Here is a 25,210-nt window from a genome sequence, read left to right as displayed (position 1 = left end):
TTATGTGCAATTATAGAGAAAGAGGTCTCGGTTCAGTAAGGTCCTTTAAGCAGATTGGTAATTCTAAACACTTGACCAATCCCCATTCAGGACTACTCAGACATTTACTGAATGGGGACCAAATTGCATAAAGTGCAATTAACTAAATTGCAATCTTACCTCCTTAACAATCATCAAACTTGCACAAATAGATCTTACTTTGCACCATTGCCCTTTATTGCAATGGACTGTGGAATATGATTAGAAAGCGGGAAAGTTCAGTTTCATGACACTAAGCTCACCGCTCATGAACAAATATGAGGAAAAAAGAAAAAAATATTTTTCAGGAAAAAGACAATCCAGAAACGCAAGAACCATAATCCACAAGAACATTTAGAACTAAGGAACGCACTACATTCAAGAGCAAAGGAACATGAAATTGTTATGAAGCCTGACACTTTATTGGAAGAACCCTGTGTTTTCATCCTGCGACTGGGATCATATGATAGTTTTGTGCGGGAAGAGAACAGAAATCTAAGATTTAAGAAATTAGATCTCTCTAAATCATAAAAATGTTCAGTTCCCAACTATTTATTTTAACAAATTCTTTGGTTGTCCATCCTCCTCCACAAAGGCTGGAAGACACACGCAGCAATGAGCCGTCCTCCACAAACATATCAGTTACTGAACTAACAAATGAGAGAATGACATAAACAAGCAAGCAAGCAAAGATGACCGTCATCACACCCTGATCCTCATGATGCCTGGTACAGGTATCTGTAAACTTTGCAGCCCACGTCTGTGGGAATAGTTCTTGCTGCAGTTTTATTCTGCAATGTCTTAAAGAAGTAAGCCAGCAAAAAGAAGAAAAATTAAAAGGGATACTTCCAGGGCATGCAGTTAGAAGGGGGAGTGAATTACAAGTGAGGGAAAAGGGTAAGAGAGATGAAACACAGTATTTGGGTTAGCGTAAGCTTGCTACAGGGGCACCCAGAATCATACTGAATTTAAACAAGAGGTCAACACATGTCCATGAAGATGGAGTTGTTGTTTTTATAGTCTGTTAAGCAATCTTTCTTTCACAGTTAACTAGAAGGAGGGAAGATGTATTTGAGAGGCTGTTCATTTTTATCTACAGCGGGAGCAAAGCTATCTCCTACCTGCCTGAAAAGCCACCAGTAACAAACATCAATTCAAAAGAAAAGAGTCACGTATTATAAATGTGTCTGGCCAGCAGTGAGCAGGTACCACACAGAACTTCCCACAACCACCACCCTCTGGTAAAGGAGCAGACGTGCCCTTGCAGCCACTTTAAACATTGCACCAACCCAGGGAAAAGGAGAGACGCAGAAAGGGCAGTAAAAAGGGAAGTAACCCTACGTGGGGGAGAGCAGTGCAGCTCCTCCATAGAGTTGGTAAGAATAATTCAAAACTTCTTTCACACAAGTTTTTATCCTTACTGTATTGACAAAGTATGCAAAGTTAATGGAGTCGCACAAATATTGTAGGGTACAGGCAAAAGTGTTGTGGAACTGCACAGTAAGGCACTACTTCCGTATGGTTGGATCTTTTAAAGTACAGGCATTTTGAGACAAAGAGTTTTGGGGGGTTGTGTTTGCATAAGAACTGATGTACAAGCTATCAGAAACAAATACACAAAATACTGTTGTTGCTGATTTTTGTATCATATGTACAACTCACTACAGTTCTCGATCATTTCAGTTCTCTCTATACATTGATAAACTGCACGTTTAGGTCCCAAACTGGCAACCACTGATGGTGCCTCTTCAGTTTTCTTCACAGGGTAAGTAAGTCCAGCAAAGCTGTAGGAGTATATAGCTGAATTAAGTTAAGCTGTATGAATTAATTAATTTCTTCAATTAAATTCAGGCTGGTAGGCAATGACATAAACTTTCTGAAGAGGTCTCATGTGTCAGCTTTAGCAAGATGCTAACAGGAGACCATATACCAGAAATGAAAAGCTGGAAATTATGTATAATTTGCCCATGGAAACAAATGGCCCAAACTTTACTATATTGTAAATAATGAAGTTCTTTTGTTTCTACATATTATTTAAACACAAAGACACTAAAAGGAGAAATGGCTCAATTTGAAAAATGCTCATACTAGAATTAAGGTATTTTAAAATTTGTGGAGACTGTTGAACATGTCAAAACCAAACTTAAAATAAAGCAGAACTTTTGAAAAAGACCTCAAAAATATTTCTAATACAAGACAAAAAATGAAGCACCTGCCAGAAGTACAAGCACACGCACACCACCCACCTACGCACACACTGAAGAGGGGGAGGGCAACAACAAAACTATGATGTTATTCTATAATACAAATTTGCAAGAAGGCATAACATACATTGGCATATCTGAGTTCAAGTAGCATTCTTACCTGAAGTTCCTGGGTAGCAGATATAACAGATAGAAAAACAAATAGAAAGAGTCTATGTAAAATTACTGTATTAAAGACATCATAGACAAACATTTGCCTACAATTGTAACTAACATTATCACAGAAACTTCAACTCTTCAGCTTATCTTTTAAGTTTGAAAATAACAGTTACTTGCTTTCTCCTTCAACCTTTCTTTTCATTGGAAAAAAAATTAAAATTCAGATGTACATGAGCTCACACCTGAGGGGTCTGTTACCCACACCTGAGGGGTCTGTTACCTTAAAATTATTTTACTACTGTAATTCAACTAGGGAGAAAACTGATTATTTCTTCGTGTATGCATGTTCTTCTCAGGGCTAAGAGCGATGCCTGAGAGAATTCATGTTAAAGTCGAGTCCAGATTATGACAAGACAATTTATGAAACTGTTAGGTTTGCTGAATATCTGCACCTTAAATATTTCAAAAGAGCTAACAATTTCTGAACTTCTAAATAGCAACAAAATTGTTAGACTTGTTTGGCAATGGATATTAATTTTTGGCCTTTCTCACCCAAATAGAAAGAAATACTCCAAGTTTGATATAAGCAAGATTAAAGGGTGTAGCCCCCCAAAATTCAGCAGTTCAACTTTCTCCCTTCATCAGTCTCAGCTCAAGGTGAGCTGACAGGCTTCACCCGTCAAGACTTGATCCGGGCCCTCAGGGTTCTGTTTAGCTCCTGCACAAAATGATGAAATCACGGACACCTAAGCAGAGTGGAAGGCACATCTCTTGAAGTACTAGTGATTTCATCAGCAGTTGCAGGAGTTAACAACAGCCCGAAGGCCTGAATTCATGTTTTGGAGGGTAACTCATGAACCAACAGATTGGAACAGTTTCATTTTATGGGTTTTTAATCAGCAAATATATTTTTGTTAACAATTTAGACCTTTAAAAATTGTATTTAAAATAAATTCACTTAAAAGTAAATTCACTGACAAGGTACTAGAACAGAGGCTTTATCTTCCAGTAACAGTTTTGCAGTGTTTCCTAAAGTAGATTCAGAAAGGAAGGGTGTGGTAGCCTCTTACTGTTATGCTACTGAAATAAACACTAAGTGAACATTATAAATAATCTGAACTCAAAACTAAGTTTATAGGTACGCAGTTAAAGTTTTATGTTACAAGAAGAGTATAGTGTTTAGTAGAAAGAATATCAAACTGTTTTAATAAAAAAGCTATTTCAGAGAAAATATACTGTACCTCCCCATCTTCCAGCTCAACATCTAGGAAATCAAAGTCCCTAAAGACTCTGAATTGTTGTTCACTGTTTGAATCATCCATGTTCTCCTGCTCCCTTGTTCCGTCTTCTGAAGACACCAAGCTCGTCTGGTGCTCAATCAGATCCAAATCACCACAAGAAGAAAAAATTACCTACAAGTCAAAGGATTTCTCTTGTAACAAACTGTTCCCTCTGGTTGTTTCTTCCTAAAAGCTGTAATTGGTTATTCGGAAGACTGTATTTCCAGTACACACCTAATTCCTTCACTGAGTATTTTTAGAACACTCTTTATTATTTATGTTGGACAGGTGCCTTCAGATTAAACTTGTACAAAGAAACAACTTCATACTGCAGGAACACGTCCAAGAATATTACAGCTACCGCCTAACGGCTGCAGATTGATGTTGCCTGGATGTTTGTATACATTTATAGGAACAAAATTCAGAGAACTTAGCAAAGAAAATACTGTCAAGGGATGAGATAGTAAGTTTATAAAAAAATCTCTAGTTAAAAATGACATTCAAAAATATGTCAAGATTAGAAAACACAACAACCTGTAATTTTTCCTTTCCTACTAAAATTAATTATATCTGCAATGTAGTTGCAAAATGCAATGGTCCCTGTCCTGCAGAAATGAAGGACCTGTTCATCATAATACAAGTGACATACAACATATTCGAAAACATTCAATGATCTTCCTTTCTCTGTAGAAAATATTTAATAACTATTTTAAGAGCTTCCTAACCTGGATGACCTATTGCCCATCTCCTGGCACCATAATAAAAAAATATTAATTTTTAAAGAGTAACATCAGAACTACTATCTAATGGAAAAATAAGACACCCCCCCTCAGTTTCATTTCTGTAATTTAATTTTTTACTTTATAAAGGCCCTAGATTGGTAATACTAGAGGTCATTACTCTCTACCCACTGAGATGGCATAAGTAAAACCTATAGCATCACAGATCTCTCACAGCAAAACCGTATGTAGCTCTGTAAGTAAATCATCTTTAAGTGAGAGGGCCATTCACTCACTGGTCTATATGCTGAGAAATGCAGCGTGGGCCAGTACAAATGACAATGATAGTAATGTGGCATGAAACTATGCAAATCAGGTCAGCAACTCTGGAAAACAAAGTTCTCCAATTTTAAAGTTTAGGACACAATGAAACAAAGAAATGGTCAATACAAGGCTACTTACTGAAGGGTTTTTACTCAGCCCAACTTCCTGACCACACAGAGAAAGAACATGCACCAGCTTTTCCTTTGTCCTTTTCTAGAAAACAAGACGTTTCTCAAGTGAGCATTTTTTTAACCACATTCTCCCGGTGGCTAGAAACATACATTAACAATTTTTAATTAGGAGGAACCAACCAAAGAATTAGTCATTAAGTGCTCAAAGGGTTGCTTTCAGAGCAACTATGCATACAAGGAAACATAAAGAGAACTGTTAATGATTTTGGTGTTTAATATTTTTAAATTAGTCTATTAATTCTATTGAGCATAATAAGGAAACACTGGATCGTGTGCATCGCTTCAAAAGGACAGTTCAGAAGCTTAAAATTAAGCACATGCATAATTATTTTTTGCAGAATTGGGCCTCAGTCACTGTTATATAATCTGCTATATTTAAAAAAAAAGAGCAATAAATACATTTATTCTGCAGGGGTTTATTTTAACTGGCAAAGTCAATGAGCTAATCAAACATAACTTTTAGGAAAATTGTTCCAAGGACTTCTTTTCACCTGATTTCCCAAGAAAACAACACTTAGAAAGTTGTACATGCTGTCTCTCTGCTTTCCTTGCTAATATCTGAACTCACCTGTCACTCTTAGCTAAATCTGACCTAGACTTAGAGGTCTTAAAGAGATGCATTCTCTGCAGGTTGAAAGGAAAACATGAGACAGACCTAACTCAGCCCATTTCTGAGTCCAAGGCAGACACTGAGCACACACAGTCAGATGCTGTGCTGCTGCTGCTGCCCCAGCCAGCCAGGAGCACTGCACAGGGCACAGAGGACAAGCCTTTAAGAACCAAAGTGTGTGTTAATTCAGCTGCTCCGACTGCAACTTGTTAATGAGTAGTGGGCTACTTAAAAGGAGTTTACCTGAGAGTACTGGGGTCTCTTCCAGCTCACAGGAACAAGGACATTGGAGTTAGATCCTGATGAGGTTGAAGAAGTGCTTCGAGTGACAGCCATTGCCCTGGGTTTACCATCTCGTCCAGAAGAACTTTGCAGCTCATCGTACCGTCTCCCAATAATTGGAGTCTTAAACAGAGAGTAATTATTCACTAGTACTGTGCTCCAGGATGAACTTATAATGGGCCATATTGCTTCAGTTGCAGGAAAAGATTACTCTGAAGATCATATACAGGGGTAAAACAAGGAATGCACCACATTTCATGACACTTGGTATGTATGTTATCTTCCACTGTGAACGTCTGAGTAACAATTGCCACACTTACTAGCTAGTGCTTATGTTCATGAATAGCTAATACTCAAAGCAACTGTCAAACTAGTTTCTAACATAAGAACCAGCAAAAAAACCAGAAAGCGTACGAAATTTATTTCAAATCCGCATTTCTTGTACATGTTTTTTAATGGGTTTTTCCTAAGAGTGCTGAACACTCTGGCCCTGCTCCAACAAACATTAAAATGTTTTCTTGGATTGATGATAGGATGCTCAGCATTTTCTAGAACTATACCTACATGAAACAGCAAGAAGAAACTCTTTACACAAATAGTATAAGATGCCTTTTTATGTTCATATTTCCTTTTAACCTCACAGTCTCACTATTATTTATATGAAATAGCCTATAATGCTGCAAGCAGCCCTGCAGGTTCGTAACTATAAATAGAGTTGCCCATTAAAGTCAATAGGACCATTCAGTTCTATGAAGTTAAAAGGTGTACAGGGTTTGCAGTATAAAGACTGCTGTAAAAGAGTTCAGTCAGAAGTCAGGCAGTACTCCCTTAAAGGACATACTTCTGTGTTTAATAGTTACAGCGAACATTGGCAGCCAAGTATAAAATGCTTGGAGGGGGGTTTTATACATATAGTATACTTATATATTACAGTTGGCATAACTGCAACACAGCTTTTCCACCAGATAATTTTAAATACAGCTAATAATTCCTTCACAAAAAAAATCTAGTAAAAATTCAGAAAGAGCCCTCCAGCATGGGTCATTAAATATGTCATGGTGAATCGAAAAGAATTTAAGAGACTTTCAGTTTGGTAATTTTCCTTTCTTTCCTAACTTTTCAGCTTCCTTAAGGAGCTGCAACATATGTTTTAGGATTATCAAATAATAGAATTAAGGTGTTAAGTAGCAGAATTACAAATAGTACCTCTGAAATATCAAAATGAAACTCTAAAGTCTTCCCTGGTAGCTCCTTGGAGGCACTGTTCCACACTCGATGTATTTCCATTTTTGAAAGATCGCTGTGTTGATAGGAGGGTAAAACTAAACTGGCAGAACGAGAAACTACCAACTTCAGGATATTCAAGGCTTCTCTCCAGTGAATGCTCTAAAAATAGGTATATTTAATCACCAAACAGAAAGAGTCACACACATTTAAGATTATTTACATTTTACAGTCATACTTTTTGCCACATAATAAAAATGTGGAATTGGAATATCACTATGCTTTCTCTCTGTTGGCCAGTGACAAGGTATGTACTTGCAGAATAATTTCAACAGCAGAGACCAAGACTTGCCAAGGTGTCATTGTTAGGGAACTGGCCTGCAACCTGGGGGACCTAAGTGCAAGGCCAACTTGGCAAAGGGTTTAAAATCTCCTACCCGAATGCCTTAATCAGTATGAATAAATATAAGGGCCACTGCAAAATCCCCATTTAACAGAGAAGCTGACTTGACACAGGCACTTTACAGCTGTGAATTCCTAGTAGAAATATGTATTTTCCACTTGCCAAGAATTAGGTGCAGAAGTCTCTGAAGGGAAGCGCTTATGTCACATGTCCCTCATGCTAGTAATTAAAAAGAGTGGTCAGTCAGGCTCTGCCTGGTATTAAGCTTGCTCCCAATGTAGTGTAGCTGCAGCCTAACCCTTCCCACCCAGTGAATGCACAGCTGGGCATCTTATCTGGGGATGCGCAGCCTATGAGGCATCAGGATGTTTACAAACTAGATACCACGCTGGACAGTCGCAGCCCTCGCTCCTAATCTAGTCTTAAATTCTTATAAAGAAAATCAACTTATGATAGTAAATACTGTTAAGTTCCTGTGTTGATATAAAGAAGATAGGGTATTTACCTGTACGTATTTTTCAATGGTTTTTAGCACTTCCATGTTAAACTGTTTGACAGGAATAGCTGACAGGTCCATATAACTAAGAAGACTGTAGATCATCTGTAGGAGGGACTGTTGCATACTAGGAAGGCCCTTTTCTAGTAGCTGTTAAAAAAAAAAAGAAAATAACTAAATTTTGAGACATTTCTTCTTACGGAAAAAGCCACTAGTTTCATGAATACCACTTGTACTGTTAATCTCTCTTCACTCACTGATTTTGCAATGCCATTTTACAATCATTTTACAAGTGATGATGATACAAGTGCGAAATAAAAAGGACCTTTGAGTTGGGAGCCAAATGCTAGCCTGTTTTGATAATGGAACATACATTTTATATACACCTGCCCTAACTTATCCAGAAAACGCATTCAGTAGTTGAGTAAACTGGTAGGTAAAATTTACACTGTAATTGGGGAAGCACATCCAATAAAAACAAGGGAGTATCTTTTTATGTCTACCTTTGCTGAAAGTCAGTGAGAAAAAAAGAAAACATGCTGAAGAAACAAAACTACTACTATTCAGACATCAATATATATTTATTCAAATATACTTCACTGCCAGTGCTCACTGGCTGTAACTGCCAAGGAAACATTTTCTGTTAAGGAGGAGATGGAGTCCCTGGGCTCTCTTACTGTAGAGGCTAATACAAAGAAGGGCTTGACTGAAATCCCGGAATTTTGGAACACCTGAGTGTAGATCCCAGAATACCACAATGAACCTTGGAAATGCAACTGTGCTCATATACATACATGACAGTAATTCAGGAGGCGTAGAGACAGCCATGATATGTTTGCACATGTGTGTGAAATATCTCAGCTGAAAATTTCCTGGAAGGTAGCACATTCTTTCATCGGTGACAGGTACTGTCCCACCCCACAAATTTCAGTGGCAATCAAATGTTACTGCTGGAGGTTACTATCAAGACTAGACTCTATCCTCCCATTCAGGCTGACAAAAAAGTTCTTCTAACATTGGTTACTAGAGATATTAGGATCTAGAAAACAATTACTTATAAAAACTCTATGCTGCCTCATGTCTTCCATCAGAGAAAAATTTCAACTGTTGTCCAAGTGGAGTGCAATAATTTATTAGATGCCCTTGCTAGCCTGAATGAGAAGGCTTCTCTTTTTATTGAATGAGAACACTTCATGCCAGCCAAAATGGAATGATCAGGTAGGACACACACCTATCCTATCCTGCTAAATATCTTCTGATTTCTTTCATCAGTAAAAGTGAGTACTAATTAGTGATTCATAAAACAAAGGAGGCAAATTCCATTAACAGCACAACTGATGGAACTCACTATGCTTTATCTATTCCTCTACAAAAAGACAGCAAGAATTTTTACATTAAAGGTACTATGAGGTAACCTGCTTCAGCCCATGGATACCTTTACTGAGAGATAAAATGTGCTTAGCAATTCTTCTTCAAAACAGGGTTATAGACTTTTTCTTGCCTTCCATTGGGATCTTGCAACGGAAGGTTTGATTCCTTCCTTGTAAATAGTTTGTATCACCCAGCACATGAGCCAGTATACCATTTCAGTACAGGAATAAAAGATTAGAAGAAACTATCTGGATGAGAGAAAGCAATATTTCATTCTCTGACAGAGGCTACTGCATCAGATAATCATTTTTGTGATAGGAAAAAGAATTCTTGGGAGATAATGGGAATTTTGTCTCTACTTCTGGTTAAAAAGCTGTTCTAGGAACTTTATCTCTGAAAACTTATAATTTCCATTCCAGTTTATATAAATTTGTTGTCAGCAGAATCCTTTGACTTAAAATAGCTCTAGGCCCTTAAACTCTAAACATTTGTGGACTGTGCCAGTTTTCACTTGTTCAGATGAGTATATGTGGTAGGTTGATAGTCCAATTGTGTACTTAAATACATCGTGAATTTGTAACAAGAAGGAGTATTTCAGTTTAAAAAAACAACAGCAACTTCAAAATGCATATAGTTCTATAAGAATTCTTTTGCTGCCAGAAGTAACAAAAATAGCAAGATGGAGTTGTGGTAACACATCATTTGGATCAGTGAATTCCAGGACAAAATGTTTCCACTGTATTTGTACGAAGAAATCGTAACTGTTCTCTGTTTGGTTTTTTTTTTTTTGACTTTGGACCATATGAACTGTTTTGAAGAATTCTGGATTCCTCTCTTGTTAGTGTGTGGTAACTATCTGGGTCTTATCTGGCTTTAAGGATCCACATTCCGTTAGCAATGTTTGTCCCCTTCCTGAAGCAGCAACTAACTGAGAACTAGGTGGAGAGCACAGCCATCTCCTTCAAGGGCTGCCTGGGCTGGCTGCTGCTGGTTGATGCAGCTGCTGGGGTGCTACCGCAGGAGATGGTTCCCTTTGCCCCTCCAAATCTGGCAGCAGGTGAGAAGAGAGACTCAGCTCTTAGGCTATGTTGGTCAGTCAAACAAATGTTTTCTGTGTCCACTGAGGAAATAAAGAAGGATTTCACAAGCCATGTCTGATAGATGAGCTGTTACTGGGACAGTGCCTGATCTAGGACATGCTTCCCCTTGCAACACAGAGGTGTTCTAATCTCTAGTGATTCCTTGGTTTTTAACAGGTTATGAATGCTCACGCTTCTATCACAAGCAATCCTCTATCTAACAGGGAGGAGGAAGGAGGAAACATCTACTGTGAGCACATTACTATGCACTATGTGGTTTCTTGTCCCTTCTTCTTTATTAATAGCATTAGCTATTTAAGCCCAAGCATGACCCTGGACTCAATGAATCACTAGTTTAACATCTGATCCATGTCAGTTCAGATATGCTCCTAGAATGATTGTGCTCTCATGGTACAAGGTTGATTTTTAAAAATTAATATGCAAAAATCTAACATAAAATCAAGGTTAGCTTTCAGTAATGTGTTTGTATGCTGATTCTGGCAGTGGAGGTTCAGAGTTCTACTGCACTTTTAAATAATGATTTTTCCTCATCCGTAGACTGAGATCCCTAAGTATTTTTCTAGAAGAAATGATCATTTTTCATGGATGGAGCTCTAATATGTAAAACTGAGTAAGGAGCACTGCTTGTCACTGTAAGGTCTGGATAAGAACACAGTTGAAATGTCTTGTTTTATGCCAGGATCACACCCCTAGCTGACAAGCAATTACCTGCCATCAAATAGGTTAAATGCAAATTTTTATCTGAATAGCAGTAATTGAAGCTTTTACCTTCTGCGGGGAGCTTTTGTTCTCATAGTCTTAACTTGTGGCAGAAAGTCCCCTTCTGAAGGTATACCTGTGTGTTTGGAGCGGTCACTGTTGCAACACAGATTTCCTTTGTTATTCTTAAGCACTGCATGTCTCACAATTTCCCTTGGGCCCAAGCATTGGGGACTGAGCCAGGATTGTTAAAGCCCGAGGCTCTGTAACCAATGGCTGTAACATTCAACTGCGGATTGCCCAGTGGGGCTGTTAACCCATTTGGCTTTACCTATTGACAGTATATCCCACAGCTGGTTTATAGGAGATGGGAGCACATTGTTTATCCTGGTCTGGGGATTAACTAAGAAGAAAAGTGGAAACATATTCTGAATGCTGGAAAAAATCTTTTTCATGGCCACAGCAGGCCGAACAAGATGGTTTCTTGTCTCTTGCTCCTCCTGCAAACTGGCAGCTACCCTATGCCCATACAAATATTCCCCAGACATGACTCAACAGGGCTGCAGTCAATGTAAATACAGAGAAAGGAAGTCGTGCTTAACTACTCTGTCATCCTGTGATGATGGTGCTATGTGAGGAATGTGACTTAATTACGGTCAAAAACCTGCCTGACTTGCTGTTAATATAGTAGCTTGGTGGCAATCTACAGCAAGGGGGAAGTGCAAAGAAAGAGTCTCCAGATGCACACCTAAATCAGCTCTTGAGGGGAGCAAGAGCATGTGCAATGGCCTTTGTGGAGATGCTGCAGCACTACTAACTGTACGTAGAGCACTGAAGGGAAAACAGAGGGGTAAACGCTTTCCTAAGGCTGGGAAAGCAAAGGAGAAAGAGTTTAAACCTCAATTTTTACAGCATTTGTTTATTAGGCATATAAGTTTCTGCTGTGAAGGAGACACTTGACTCTGGAGGATTCAGTCATGTTTGAAAAGCTAATGTTCTTCAGAGTCTTTCAGTTCGAAAACAGACTGAAAAACCTCAAGGTCGTATTTCAGTCTCCTACAGCAGACTCATGGCTTTCACCATCAGTTAAGATGTGATATGATTGTTTACTTAGAGCCTCCATGTGCAAACAAGGTGAGGAATTGCAGCTTGAGGCAGCAGGGCCAAGTTTGCTCTGAAGTCTTGAGTGAGTGTGGGAGCACAGCCTGGCCTCTCAGGCTCTTGAAAATCTGTGGATAGCCAGTATCAGAGAAGCCTGTGGAGTTTTTGTACATCCTGTGGCAGAGGGGAGAACGAATCTGGTCCAGAAAACAAAGCTGCTCTGAAGAAGCTAGTGAATTTATATCATGAATACAGAACTGTCTTCTCCCTGGATGACAGGGGAGAATGAAAGCATCTCACTACAGCAGGGAAGTGAAGGGATAAATCTGAGAACTCTACAAGAAAATGTTGTCCTGATACTGATCTGACACAGGAGGCAGAAGATCAAGTGGCCTTAAGCTAAAGAGCAGAACTGAGCCTTGGATCCCCAGCAACAACACTGCATCAGCGCTATAGTCCACAGGTGAGAAATATCAGGAGTAAGACATGAGCACAGGGGAAAACCTGGGCAGCAAGATGATCCCATTCAGTGTTAGAGGAATGCATACAAATTTGTAACAAGAACCAGATCCTCATACAGCAGATGATATCTTATTTATGCTGCTAAACCCCTTCTGGAATTAGTCCTTCTTTATTTTCCTCAGTGGGATCTAAATAAATGTTGTCCAGTTTCTCCCTCTTTCACAGTGGAAAATCCGACTGGCTGATGAGTAAAGCTGCTTTAAGATGTATCAGCCCTGCAGACCTTTGCTGGCTTTTGGTTTAGTGTTCAATAGTGATATTTTATAGTAACTCCCTTTCTTTCTGCTGATTTCTGCTATTTATTCTTAATTATAAATAACAACTACAGAGACTCCCAGTGACCTGCAGGCAGATTCAGCTCTTTGGGTTGTTAGGCAACAGAAGAGTTAAAACAGTAAAAAGTTTTTGAAAACTTACCTCAGCCAAATACGTAACCATACTCAAAGTAATATCAGCAAATGCCTCGTGAAGGTAACGGCAAACCACATTTACCCAGGTAGCACAGTCCCTTGTATAGCTGTGTGTTTTATAAAGGGTCATGACATGTGCAAGATTTGATAGCTTGGGGTTCTTCTCCTCCAAACAAACCTAATGAAATAGAAATGTCAAAACACATTAAGAACAAGGCAACTGCTTTTACAAGGTCTGAGAACGTACAAAACAGTAAAAAACTTTGATACCTGAGCAATCCTTTCAGCTATATCTTTACAAAACTGGTTTGGGCTGTCAAAATGCTGAATTAAATGGGGCAGGAGACACAAAACATTCAGTGGAAATCCTAGAAAAGGAAAATACAGAACAAAATGTATATTTTGGACAGCAAGAGCCACAGTGATATTTGTGTTTCATGGGAGGTCACGGTTTCGATATTACATTAGCTGTAAACTCACACAGACTCTGTCAAGTTGTTCACTCCACTGGCCATGCCACATTTATCTTAAAGGTGCCTTAATTTGAAAATTGAGATTATCATTCAGGCAACAGTACTGTTATAAAGCATGAACCTATTTCTGCAAACACTACTGCACAAACAGGTATTTACAGGATGAAATATCTCACAAAAGTACATATTTTATTCCTGTTAAAGAGTATGTTTATCTTTTCCACTTAACTGGATTACTGACAGTCTTAACTGGTGGCATTTTCATTATTGCTGCTAAAACACAAAAAGAAATTCAGTGAGTATTGATAAATGAACAACTGTTTTGGTCAGGCAGCCAGGCACAGCTTCCATTGTTTAATACTGTTCAAGTTAACAATAATAATAATGAATCGAAATTCTGATATAACTGGTCAGATGAGATTACTCAAATGGTTGTTTCTGAAGCTAGAAGATGGCTCCTGCACCAAGTGCCAGCCACTGTCATTAGTGTAAGGCCTCTGTCTGGAGCTGCAATTCAGCTTTTCTGCACCAACTCATAGCTCCAGGTAGTTGACAAACTACAGGCAGTGACTGTAACAGGGACCTATAACAAAAGCTGCTCCAGTTCAAGTGGGAGCTCAGAGCTCAGAAGTCAAGAAATTGTATCCAGACACAACCTGTTTTTTTTGAAAAGAAGAATCTGATCTATGAAAATAACCTTCTAACCGTTCGTTCCCTCTCGTGCTACACAATTAAACAAGTTGCCTAAATTAGGAGTATAATTTCCCTAGGCTTCCTCTACACTCAGGGAAAAGAAAAGATACCTCCAGATGGTACCATCACAGCCCAAGTGTGAATTGCCCAACCAAAGTCTGGAACACAGGCACCACACAGGTGCTTAAAGATGGGCAGGCTGTTCACGGCAGTCATCCCCTCACTCTCTGTCTAAGCTTGTTATGACTTAGTTGTGAAGCCTGCACAGTTGTCTTAATATCTGTGTTTCTGACTGAAACAGAGGAGTAAAAATCTGGAACAATACAGAAACTCTCTTCAAGAAATATAATTAAGAAGTGGTCACAACCTCAGCTAAATAATTGGGAATTTCAAAATGTTACCTTATTTCCTTGTAACCCAGGCCTCTCTCCTCACTCACTAATGTGCTGTTGTACTTTATCTAAAAAGTGTACAAGAGTTTTCGATATTTTTATTTCTAGGGAAAATCCCATGAAGCACTAATTTAAAATCAAGTAATTTGAAATATTCTGAAAATAACCGAATGGAAAAACCGGCCCAAGTAGATTCTAGAAAATTTGACAGTATCTCCTAACATATATTTACTTTGTCAGCCCTCAGAAATTTTAAATGCTGCTAAGCCCTAGAAATGAAATGCTAAATAATACATGACCACTCTTCTTCAAAATCTTACTGTGCAAGAGATTCACTTTTCAGAAACATGTTATATTGCTGTGAAATTTCCAAAAAGCCCACCCAGCTCAAAGCAAAACTACAATATGCTACATTAGAAGAGAAAGAAAAAGTGCCATTTTTGGTTTTGGTCAGATAGCCTAATGAGGTCTGTCATTGAATGCCAAAGCAACATGGTTTTACCTATAGCTTGAGAGGAATCCACCATGGATATTCGAGACACTGGTGTCAGCAAACTAAAGAGCTGTAGCGTGAGATCAGTGGTAGTAAGGGAGGTGAATCCTTTCAGGAGTAGCTGCTGAAGCCCTGAGAAGTCTGCCCACTTCAGCTGCCCTTGCAACTTCTCTAACTTCTCCCGGTTTTCAGCTTTATCTAGTGGCAAGTGAGCCAGAAGTTTATTCAGTAACCGCAATGCCATTAGATACTCAAACTCAAAATCTGATTCCATCAAAGCCACAGCAACCCAGAAGATGGTGGCCAGTAGGTTGGTTGGATTGTTAATATGGGATGGGTCAGTGAGACTGTCCTTTAGAGAAGACGAGCTTCTTGTTTTAGAGGACAGGCCTTGTTGGGTGCACGCCTGAATTCTGTCTAGTGTGGCACTGCGTGGTGGGTCCGAGGACTTGTCCACATCTCCAAACTTTTTGGGTACAGAGAAGCTCCTCTGGTGCCTGCTTCGTTCAGCAGTGGCCGTGTTACCACTTGCAGGATTGACATTCAGCTGTCCTGTGCTCTTCCGGTTTGCGGTCAGTTTGGTGCTGGATGTTAAATCTGGCGAAGACGAACTGAAACCAAAATATATACCATACATTGCAATGTGGGAATGCACAGCTTGAAACTTGTACATATTGATGCAAGTTAAGTATTTATCAAACTGTAAATAAGTATTTAAATAGGGAAAGTAAACCACCACACTGTCTATTGTAGCCTGTCTTTTTTTTCCAGAAGTTCCCACAGACATGACTGAAGTGAGGTTCACGTGGCACTGCACCAAACCAGAGCAGGATAACCTACAGTCTAGATAGGTAAGAACGACATGGGGATAAGAGATACAGAGCTGTGAAGTGACTTGTGGAAATGCCCATATAATGGGGCAGTGGCGGAACTGAAAACAAATTTGGTCTTTAAAACGCCCTCATCAATGGAGCAAACCCTGAACTTGGCACAGCTGGCAGGCAAAATGCACAATGGCTTACTGGCTAATATAAGAATCATGGGCAGAATATCTTAAGCAGAACCACAAATATGCCACATTATGCTCAGGAAACCTGTCATGTGGCTGCCTAGGTTCTTGCTAGTACAGGTCCTTCAGAAACCTTGCTGTCATTGCACCCTCCCCTGCCTGTATCCTAAGATCTCTTCAGGATGGTTTACAGAAAATGGAGGTGTTTCAATTTCAGTGACTGATGCCTCCTCATGGACTATTGTGTGATGATCCAGACAATCTCTATCAATTATCCGTACAGATGAACATGCTGCATTGATACATGCAAGGGAAATTTTTTCTGGAGAACTGCTAATTCCTGACTCTCTGGTCCCATTCCTACCTCATATTACTGTGAGTCCCTACTGTCTATAATATTTAAAGAGGATCTTATGGAATCAATGGTGTCAGGGTAAAGAATATTGCATCCCACTGCTTTCTGGAGTGTTTATTTTCTGCTCCATCTTGCTCTTTCCTGAAATGTGCACTGAAGAAAGATAAATAGCTTTTAGTTTAGAAAGTAGGAGCTGTATTTCCCCACCGCTACTCTGTTAGAAGGCAATACTTGTGTTCTGCCATTGCAGTATATAATACTTAGCACCCTGCCTACTAGCTTCAGAAATGATAGCCCTTGTATTTTTGTTCTGCATGTAAAGCTTGATAACTTAGACATTTTTCAAAAATGTTCCTATTCTGTTGTTGCTATTAGGAGTCAGATGGACATTAACCTTCCTCAGTACTGTCAACAGCTGTGTTACGGAAGGAGTCTGCAATTTCTCTCCATGTACAAAGGTCTACTTTAAGGCCAAGGGTTTCACAAAGATGGTCTACACATCTGGCAAAATCCATGGGTTATGTACACATGGGACAAAATTCTCCCTAGTTTTATTGAGGAGAACAAACCATCATCATTTACTTCTTGGGGAATACTTCATCTGAGAATGACAGGTTGTATGAAACCAGTATTATAAAAAACATATTTCTTCCCAGATATGTTTTCAAGTATATGGTACAAAAGTGCAAAAAATACAATATTTTTAAAGGATGTTAAAGTAAGTTATAGCCAAGTGGCAGCAAGGCAGAATTTACAATGCATGGAAAAGTTCCATTGGTTGTATCAACATTATTTCAACTACTGCAAAATTTGGCTGAGACATGCTCTTAGTCTAGTTCTCTGAAGGTTACAAATGAGCTCAGTCTTATCAAAATTATTTTATGCTGTCAGACTGCAGAACTGCACACTTCATATCATGAGACATTGAAAAAAAAAGATATAGTTAGGAGAACAGGCTCTTACCGTGATAACACCGTCAAAAGATCACTGTTCTTCAAACAGTCAGACAGATTATCCACAGCAGCTTCCAAAGTAAGTAGTGCCTCCATTACATACCCCTATCAATGCAGGAGGTTAACCATTTCAACAAAGACATTCAAAATAGTGAACATTTAAAAATCTTCAGTTCATAAAAAGAACAGGCACCTACTGAAAACCTATAATTTCTCCTGAAAAAGAACAACATTCCCATCAGTGCCACTGCCCTGAACATTAAAATGTCATGACAAATGTGTTTTATTTTCTGCCTCTCAATGATCTATGAAGGCATGCAAGAGGGGCACATATCTCATCAGGGGACTGGTAATGGCATACAGAACCTCTGACTTGCAGGTCACTGATTTAAATTCTGCACAAGCAGTTGTGACAGAATATTACTGTCATCTTGTGGCAGTTTCATTACCTAAGTAAAATATGGAGGTGATGTCAGTCTATTTCTTATTAAGAGCTAGTAGTTCTCTTTATTAAGTCTTGAATCTTGCAATAAATAGTCTCTGATTGTACAATTTCAGTCTGTTTAGCTAAACCAAGTGAACATCATAGTTCACTAAGAGAGGACTGGATCAAATCAGGTCAGTCTAAGTTTTGTATTGTCATGGATGGTGTGGATTTCTTTATTCCAAAAGTTGTTAACATTTGAGAAATGAGGTGGTGTCCACTTCACGTTGTCAGATTACATCAGCAGATAGGGTGACGGGTTCCTTAAGCACAAATTAATGACGTGAAAAGGGAAAAAATGGTCATCAGAAAGATTTCATTTTGAGTGACATTTACTAGATGTTTTTCAGTCGTTCTCTTTAGAGCTATATAAGATTGTTAACAGCCTGACAAAGGCTTTGATAAGGTACATATGGATTCAATAAAGTCAGAGGTAACCTTTTCTAAGGCCACATTCTACTTTGCATCACTTTACTCCAGAACACCTTGTTAAAAAGGTAATTTTAAATTAAGTATACATTAAATCAACAGTACTAAGAAGTATTATGTACACGTGCGTACCTGAATCTCATCTCCATGCTCTCCAATAACTTCCACCAATCTTGACAGGAGGTCAGACAATGCATGTGCAGAAAGGGGCTGCTTTAGGGCCCTGAATATCTGGAAAGAGCGACCTGCATAATGTCTTGAAGAGCTTGAAAGAGCTGTTTGTAAAGCAACTTCACTCAGATGCTGCTCCAGATGAAAACCTAAGCAAAAGAATAGTATGTCAATTATTTATTTTTTTTTAATGACGGACTTTACTGTGGGTCATAAACGGGCTGAACCAACTTTGTGGGGAGGATATGCACTGTAGTGTATTCTGCAAACCCTGTGAGAAATGGAGATGCAGGAATGCCTGTGTTTGGGAGAATTTCCCACTGTTTACTTTTATTTGACACAGGTAAGAAAATAAACTGCAAAACCAAAATTCTGAGTCTGCAAATGTTTGTCAGCAAAAACCTGAAATTATTAATGTGATTTAAATTTTTTTACAATTCCTGGACAAACTTGCAAGCCATCCACTATTCTTGCTGGCAGCAACACAGTAACTTCTGAATGCTCCCAAACCTAAAGCCAAGCTGAATTAGGAGTCTTTAGATTAGCTTCAGAAGGCTTTGGGTAAGATCTTAAATATAGCTACTGATGGTGCATTCTGCTTTGATCTTGGAAGATATTTAATTAGTGACTGTGTTGGTTTTCAAAATACAATCAGTACATTTCCTAAGCTCTAAAAACATAATAAATTAAAACTAAACTTTTATTGCCGGAAGAAATTTAACAAAGTACATTTACTTAGTAACTGTGATGTATTTTACCAACAGGACATAGAGGAGCTTTTATCTGGTAGAATCAATCAAAAGGCTTTCTACCAACAGTTTCAAAGAAATGTTTGATTTAACATTCAGCCACAGTCCAATCTAACATGATTTTTTTTAAAGCAATTCTTTCATATATCATACATCCTTTTACCCTTACACATACATTTATGACATTTCATATGTCATAAATACAATATGTTGTGCTTCTGCATAAGCAGATCTACTAAGTCACAGGATAAATATTCAGTGTGACCTTGAGGGAATAGTCTTTTACTTATGAAAGAAAAAAAATTTACTACCTGACTTGGAATCTTTAAATACAGATACAACATGACGCAGAAAATTAGTAAGCTGTTCAGCACTCTTGGTGTTCTGATTTTTCGGTGTGATATCTTCATGGCACCAAAGTGGACCAAATGCCCTTAAAGAAATACATAACAAAGTGCAAAATTTCTTTGAGTTATCTGAAATAAATGTAGTAAGTTAAAATATATAAACTGTAAAGGCACTTAGATCCAGGGTCATAGCCTGGAAAACATGCAACTGAACAGAATTTTACGAGCAAAATATAAGTAAATAAATATTCCTACGCTGTATTTTACAAAACCTGTCTTTTAAAATATAAGTTATACCATTTAGAGAGCAGCATAAACAAATCCCTGTTTTTTAATTTAACATTGCACCTAGGATCTGCTGGCTGTAGTTGGTAGTTAATATTAGTTTCCTATCTAATTTTATAATAATAAAACTGTCTTCTTCCATTAGTTCATTGTTGAATATAATACTATCAGTCAATTAAACATCTTTTATTCCTGTCAGGCAAGATTTTTTTCTGTTGGTAAGCACTGTAGTGCTTTTAAGTACCTACCTACTTCTATAAGTATCAATAAAAGAGGAATGGGAGTCTGTAATTACTATGAAAGCTTGGTCATTTTCCTTTGAGTCTTTTAAGTTGCTACAGATAATTGTAGAGAAGACATGAAAGTATGCGTTTTGAGTACGAACGTATCCTCTGCTTATCTCCATTACCTGGTTGTCAGAAACTCAATTAATTTGTTTGCTTTCTCATCTGTTTCAGCAGCAGTGTCCATGTCCTCAACCTCTTGTGTAATCTGGGGGAGATTTCCACTGCTGCCTCCCAGACTGATACTGGAGGAGGTGGAGCTGGAGCTCAAGCCGGAGTCTGGCACCGGAGATGACTGGTATTCCCGCAGAAAGTCAAAGCCACCTGCCAGCCAAAAGGGAGGAGATAAAGATGGAATGCCCTGTTGGGCCAGCGTTACAGATGAGAGTGTCTGCCAAGCAGCTCTCTTGAGTCAGCAGCAGAAACCTTCTACTGGGAAACACAGGGAAAACCTACAGAACACAACAACCCTCAAATGCCAACGGTACTGTGTTTCTAAACATTCAGAATCAAATATAAAATGAAAAATATCAAAGTCAAGATTATTTTTTTTTACTGCACGAGGGCTACAGTACTTGAAAACCAAATGTTTCAGGGCATTTTACCTTCAGAAGTATGACTTTTTGTAAAGCGAATTTTGAAGTTGGCTAAGTGCGTGCAAAGTTCAGCTCACTTCTCTGGGCTAGTTTGATGAGGAAAAAACCTCTGCAGGGTGGAATTTTTAGGACAATGATGTCCTAATTTTACAGATGTAATGGAAACCAAGACACAAACGTTTAAGGCTTCTGTTCAACACCTTTAGTAACTGTAAACACTGGACTACTCATACTAAGTATTTTCAGCATTAAGATTAAACATCCAAGTAAGAGTTCTGCTAGATCAAAAGCTTGCCACACAACTTCAGAGCTGAAATTAGAAACTACGACCTGTTTTCTTACGGTAAGACTGCTAGTTATCTTAGGCGGTATCTACAACAGAAAAACTAGCCCTGCGAGAAGACTGGGAGCAGGAGGGGCCTCTCGACTGACAAAATCCATTGCAGGTCAAGAGACTCTTAATTTAGTTGCCTGACATTATGTGGAAAGAACCAGAGCTGAAGTATTTTCAGTTAGGATTCTTTGCTATAGCTACTCACCCACACTCTCACTCTTTACATTAGCTGCTCAAAGAAGAGTCCAAATACAAAGTTTTGATAACTTCTTGGACTTAGGAGGCCCAAACACAGGGTACCAATTATGTTTTTGAGACACAGGAATGAAAACAGTTTTTCATTTTGGCAGAAAAGCAGTAATATAATTTTAATGGAAGAATTTTATTCTATATTAAATAATTCATGGACAAGCATTGGAAAAGAGATCTACACAACTCAAGACAGGAAATTCACGTGAGGTAATTTTGCACAGACATTATTCAGAATGAAACCTCAAAGGCCAAACTAATTCATTAATCTGAAATACCTGTCCCTTCTTCTCATTACTTTAAAATAATTTTTTTGTGTCTCATAAAAGAATAATAATTAGTTATCAAGTAATATTCTTTATAAAGCCAAACTATTCCTTTTGGTTGTATTTGTAAAGAACCGCGGAAATGCCACTAATTCGATAATGTTTCCTTTTAATTTCTCACTGTATGGTAAAGTTCTTCACCCTCTCCCAGACAACTAATCCTACCTCCATAACGCTACATTGGTTCTGTGATTCCTTCCATTCTCAACAGTATGCTTGCTTTTAGCAATATTACATAGTGTATCTGTGATATAAAGGAGGGTGCACATCATGTGAAATTTAACTTAATAAAGGAAAATCTGAGCTGCACATTTTTGCTGCTCTTCCTGTGTTGGAATTATTTATTCATTTCTTTTGAAGGTTGAGGAGTGATTGCCCTCATTTAAAGTAGTCCTGGCTCCCTGAGGGGGAAGTTAGGAAGTTATTAGCCGTATTAATGTTTTAAATTCTACATTATATATTTTGTCTTACATTAGATAGCTTTCTCACTATCATAAAAAGTTACCTCATAATAATTTGGGCGCATCTCTAGGGTAGTTCACATGGAATTAATATTAATGGGAACTGTTCATATTTGCCACTTTACTACTTTAATTTATCAAAACTGTTATATTTTAGGAAAGTAACCTTGACATCCTACTTTCAAAAACCTCCCAGTATAATGCAATGTTCTTTTCTTCTTTTCTTTTATTACCTGTATAAAGATATTCAGGTAAGTATGCTGGTTGTACTGTCAGAGTCTTGATCTCATTCATCTCTCTGGTCTGAAGGAGCACTGATGCAATGGCTTGATAGTTGCTATTGCAAGATAATGCAATCAAAAGGTGAAGCAGTAACTTTTTACTGTGTTCAAAGACCTCAGGCCGGTAATGGTCAAGACCTAAAAGAAAAGGTTACAGTAATCACTGAATATGAAGTAATAATAAACAAGTTCATATTCCAGAAATAGCAAAAATTTCAAGGCAGTTCATGGCAACAGTGGAAACGAACAAAAGATGTAGCATTTCCAGACACAGTTTCTAGTTTTTTTACTTAAATATATGCGTATATTTAGTTTCCAGACTGAGATCCCACACAGGAGGTACAAAACAATGTGTGGCAATACAACTTTATGCATTCTGTCTCACTGCAGTGTTAATTTGACAGGGCAGGAAAGCCTCTAAAGATGAGAAATTCTTGGTGGTGGTTGTAATTACATTGCTTACCTCAGTATCTGGCTTTCTTGCACAGACATCAGTTTTACAACAAGTGCAAACTGTAAGAGGTAGATACTGATTTATTAAGAAAGGAACTGACGGACAGAATCCCTTGCAGAAACTTCAGCTACCAGTGAGTAGCATGAGAAATTAGCCACTAGCTCAGGATGCAGAACTGAAAACGAAGGTCTAGCACTGAAAGACTCTGATCTGGTTAGCACTACTGCTGTTTGTAAGATTTTAACACAACCTGAATAATTCACAAATTACAAATACAGAGGGAACAGATGTTTGTAAAATAAAATGCACTCTGTGGTAGTAATCTCTTTTCGATTCTCTTTCAGTATCTTCCATGATATTTAAAAATACTTTCTTCTGTTTAGGGGCAGTTTTAGTGCTGAAAAATTGAATTGTTTTCTTCTTCAGCTCCTCTCTTCTCAGGATATATTCCTCTTTAAAAAGCAGCTCCTTCATTACTCTAAGCGGTAGCAGCCAACAAGTCTTTTCAAGTCAGGTGTTTTCTAATGTACTCCAGTCACGCTGGTTCTTGTCTGGCCTGCAAAAATGAAGCTGCTCATACTGCCACAGTCTGAACAATGTGTCCTACAGGCAGGTCTTTGGAGGTCCTGTGATCCCTGGTGTCACTCATCTTCCCATAGCCTTCTCCAAAAGAACACAGCCAACCTGCCCACCTCTTCTTCAGCTTCTTCAGGTTTCTGCTCTTATTCTCTTTTCTCTGTTTCCCTCCACCTGCCAGGACATAATGAATCCATCCTACCCTGTTCTAACACACACTGAAAAGGATATAAGAAGTTCTTTCAATTGAAAATAAATTCTATATTGGCAGCACTTGTGACTGAAATCCTGTTAAACCCTAGGGTTGTATGAAAGTATTGACATAGATATGCTAACTATGAAATGAGAAGGACAGTTCAGTCGTTGTGCTTGTCCAGTGCTGGGCCCTTCTTTAACTTGGAAGAGTTCCCGAGAGGGTAAACTTCTGTGATGTGGACACATTTCCACGGGAAAGGAGTCTAGCTGCTCAACTCATTTTGGTTGCAAAAGACTTTTTCAACAGCACTGATTTTCATGGACTAGTGAGATAGGCAGGTTCACACCAGCAGTCTGCCTCTCTACTTCACATCAGTACTACAAACCATCCAATAGTCTATTGAACACATACATTGCAAAATTCTTTCATTTTAGAATTTTCTCACTTCTTCCAATAAATGGAAGGATACAGGCTCACCAGCTAGCCACCATACCAGCTTCCAGTTTCCTTTTCGGTCAGATGCATCTGCCTGCTCACATTCCAACAGGACAGAAATACTTCATTTTCAGTCACATTCATACCATTGGCTACCATGTGTAGCGTAACTTCCTTACACCATCACAACAGACCCCTACTACAAACATAGAAAAATTTTCCACAGGAGGTATAACAACTCTAGAGAAACTGAACTTGAAGCCTGGAAGCTGTGATCTCATTTTAGTTACCACTAAACCAGTTACATTAGTTATCAGTTACATTTAGCTTTAATTTCACTTTTGAGAATTGAGAGTTCTTAACCAAGGGACTGTCTCAAATGGTATTCATATATTTCTATTTATTTCTTACGAAAAACTGTAATGTGGAAACATTATTGCATTAACAAATCAGTAAAGGTATTTTTGTAATGGATTACTAATATCATAACTGTTTCTGCATATGATTATTTGCATGGCTCCCTGATGGCTCCTTAAAGCTGTCTTAACCGAAGTGGCCAGGCTGCTGCATACTACTTCTGTCTTAAGTTATTCCTCTGTTCTTGTGAGAATTTCTAACTATAAGCACCAGTTTTCTCACACTTGTTACAAATCATACTAAAGATGTTGTTTGATCAGCCGATGGTTATTGATTTGATTCATACACTTATCCAGTTCTCTTTCAGCTCCCTCTTACACTTAGAAAGTTCACAGCAATACAAAAAAGAAGTAAAAAATTGTTACGGGCAGCCACAAAAATAGATCTAACTTTTAAGTGAAGAATATATGTTAAATGTCGTATTGAAACTGATCCTCCCATCTGACATGGTCCTGGCTGTTATTCTTGTGTTTAATTAGAAGTTTGTTGAAATCAATGTACTAATATACAAAACTTGAATATTTGATGAGTGTGCATTTCCAAAAAACCCTATTTCAACAAAAAATTTCAAATAGAACAGTTGGTAACAGAGTAGCAGAAAAGGAGAATGAGGTAACTTCTTCAACTATATATGGAAGTATATCCCATATATTCT

The 25,210-nt window shown here is 38.3% G+C and overlaps 1 protein-coding gene across 8 annotated transcripts in view; it reads right to left on the bottom strand.

Moving 5' to 3' along the window:
- Positions 1 to 25,210, bottom strand: part of FRY (FRY microtubule binding protein) — a 253,146-nt gene that overhangs the window by 28,707 nt on the left and 199,229 nt on the right. For 7 of the 8 annotated variants that reach the window (XM_052812244.1, XM_052812240.1, XM_052812241.1 and 4 more), the window contains 13 exons: positions 22,430 to 22,615; positions 20,356 to 20,554; positions 19,626 to 19,747; positions 18,527 to 18,714; positions 17,492 to 17,586; positions 15,174 to 15,775; positions 13,384 to 13,481; positions 13,121 to 13,291; positions 7,920 to 8,060; positions 6,994 to 7,173; positions 5,749 to 5,910; positions 4,843 to 4,917; positions 3,623 to 3,793 (listed from right to left, as the gene is read on the bottom strand). In XM_052812244.1, the coding sequence (XP_052668204.1) occupies positions 3,623 to 3,793; positions 4,843 to 4,917; positions 5,749 to 5,910; positions 6,994 to 7,173; positions 7,920 to 8,060; positions 13,121 to 13,291; positions 13,384 to 13,481; positions 15,174 to 15,775; positions 17,492 to 17,586; positions 18,527 to 18,714; positions 19,626 to 19,747; positions 20,356 to 20,554; positions 22,430 to 22,615 (2,390 nt within the window). Of the gene's footprint in view, positions 1 to 2,295; positions 2,392 to 3,622; positions 3,794 to 4,842; positions 4,918 to 5,748; positions 5,911 to 6,993; positions 7,174 to 7,919; positions 8,061 to 13,120; positions 13,292 to 13,383; positions 13,482 to 15,173; positions 15,776 to 17,491; positions 17,587 to 18,526; positions 18,715 to 19,625; positions 19,748 to 20,355; positions 20,555 to 22,429; positions 22,616 to 25,210 lie in introns of those variants that run through there. The other variant, XM_052812246.1, reaches the window with a different exon arrangement.

This window comes from Harpia harpyja, chromosome 17, assembly GCF_026419915.1.
Source record: "Harpia harpyja isolate bHarHar1 chromosome 17, bHarHar1 primary haplotype, whole genome shotgun sequence".
Classification (NCBI taxonomy): Eukaryota; Metazoa; Chordata; class Aves; order Accipitriformes; family Accipitridae; genus Harpia; species Harpia harpyja.
Note: the sequence above shows the minus strand (reverse complement) of the source record. Positions and strands in the feature narration are given on the sequence as shown.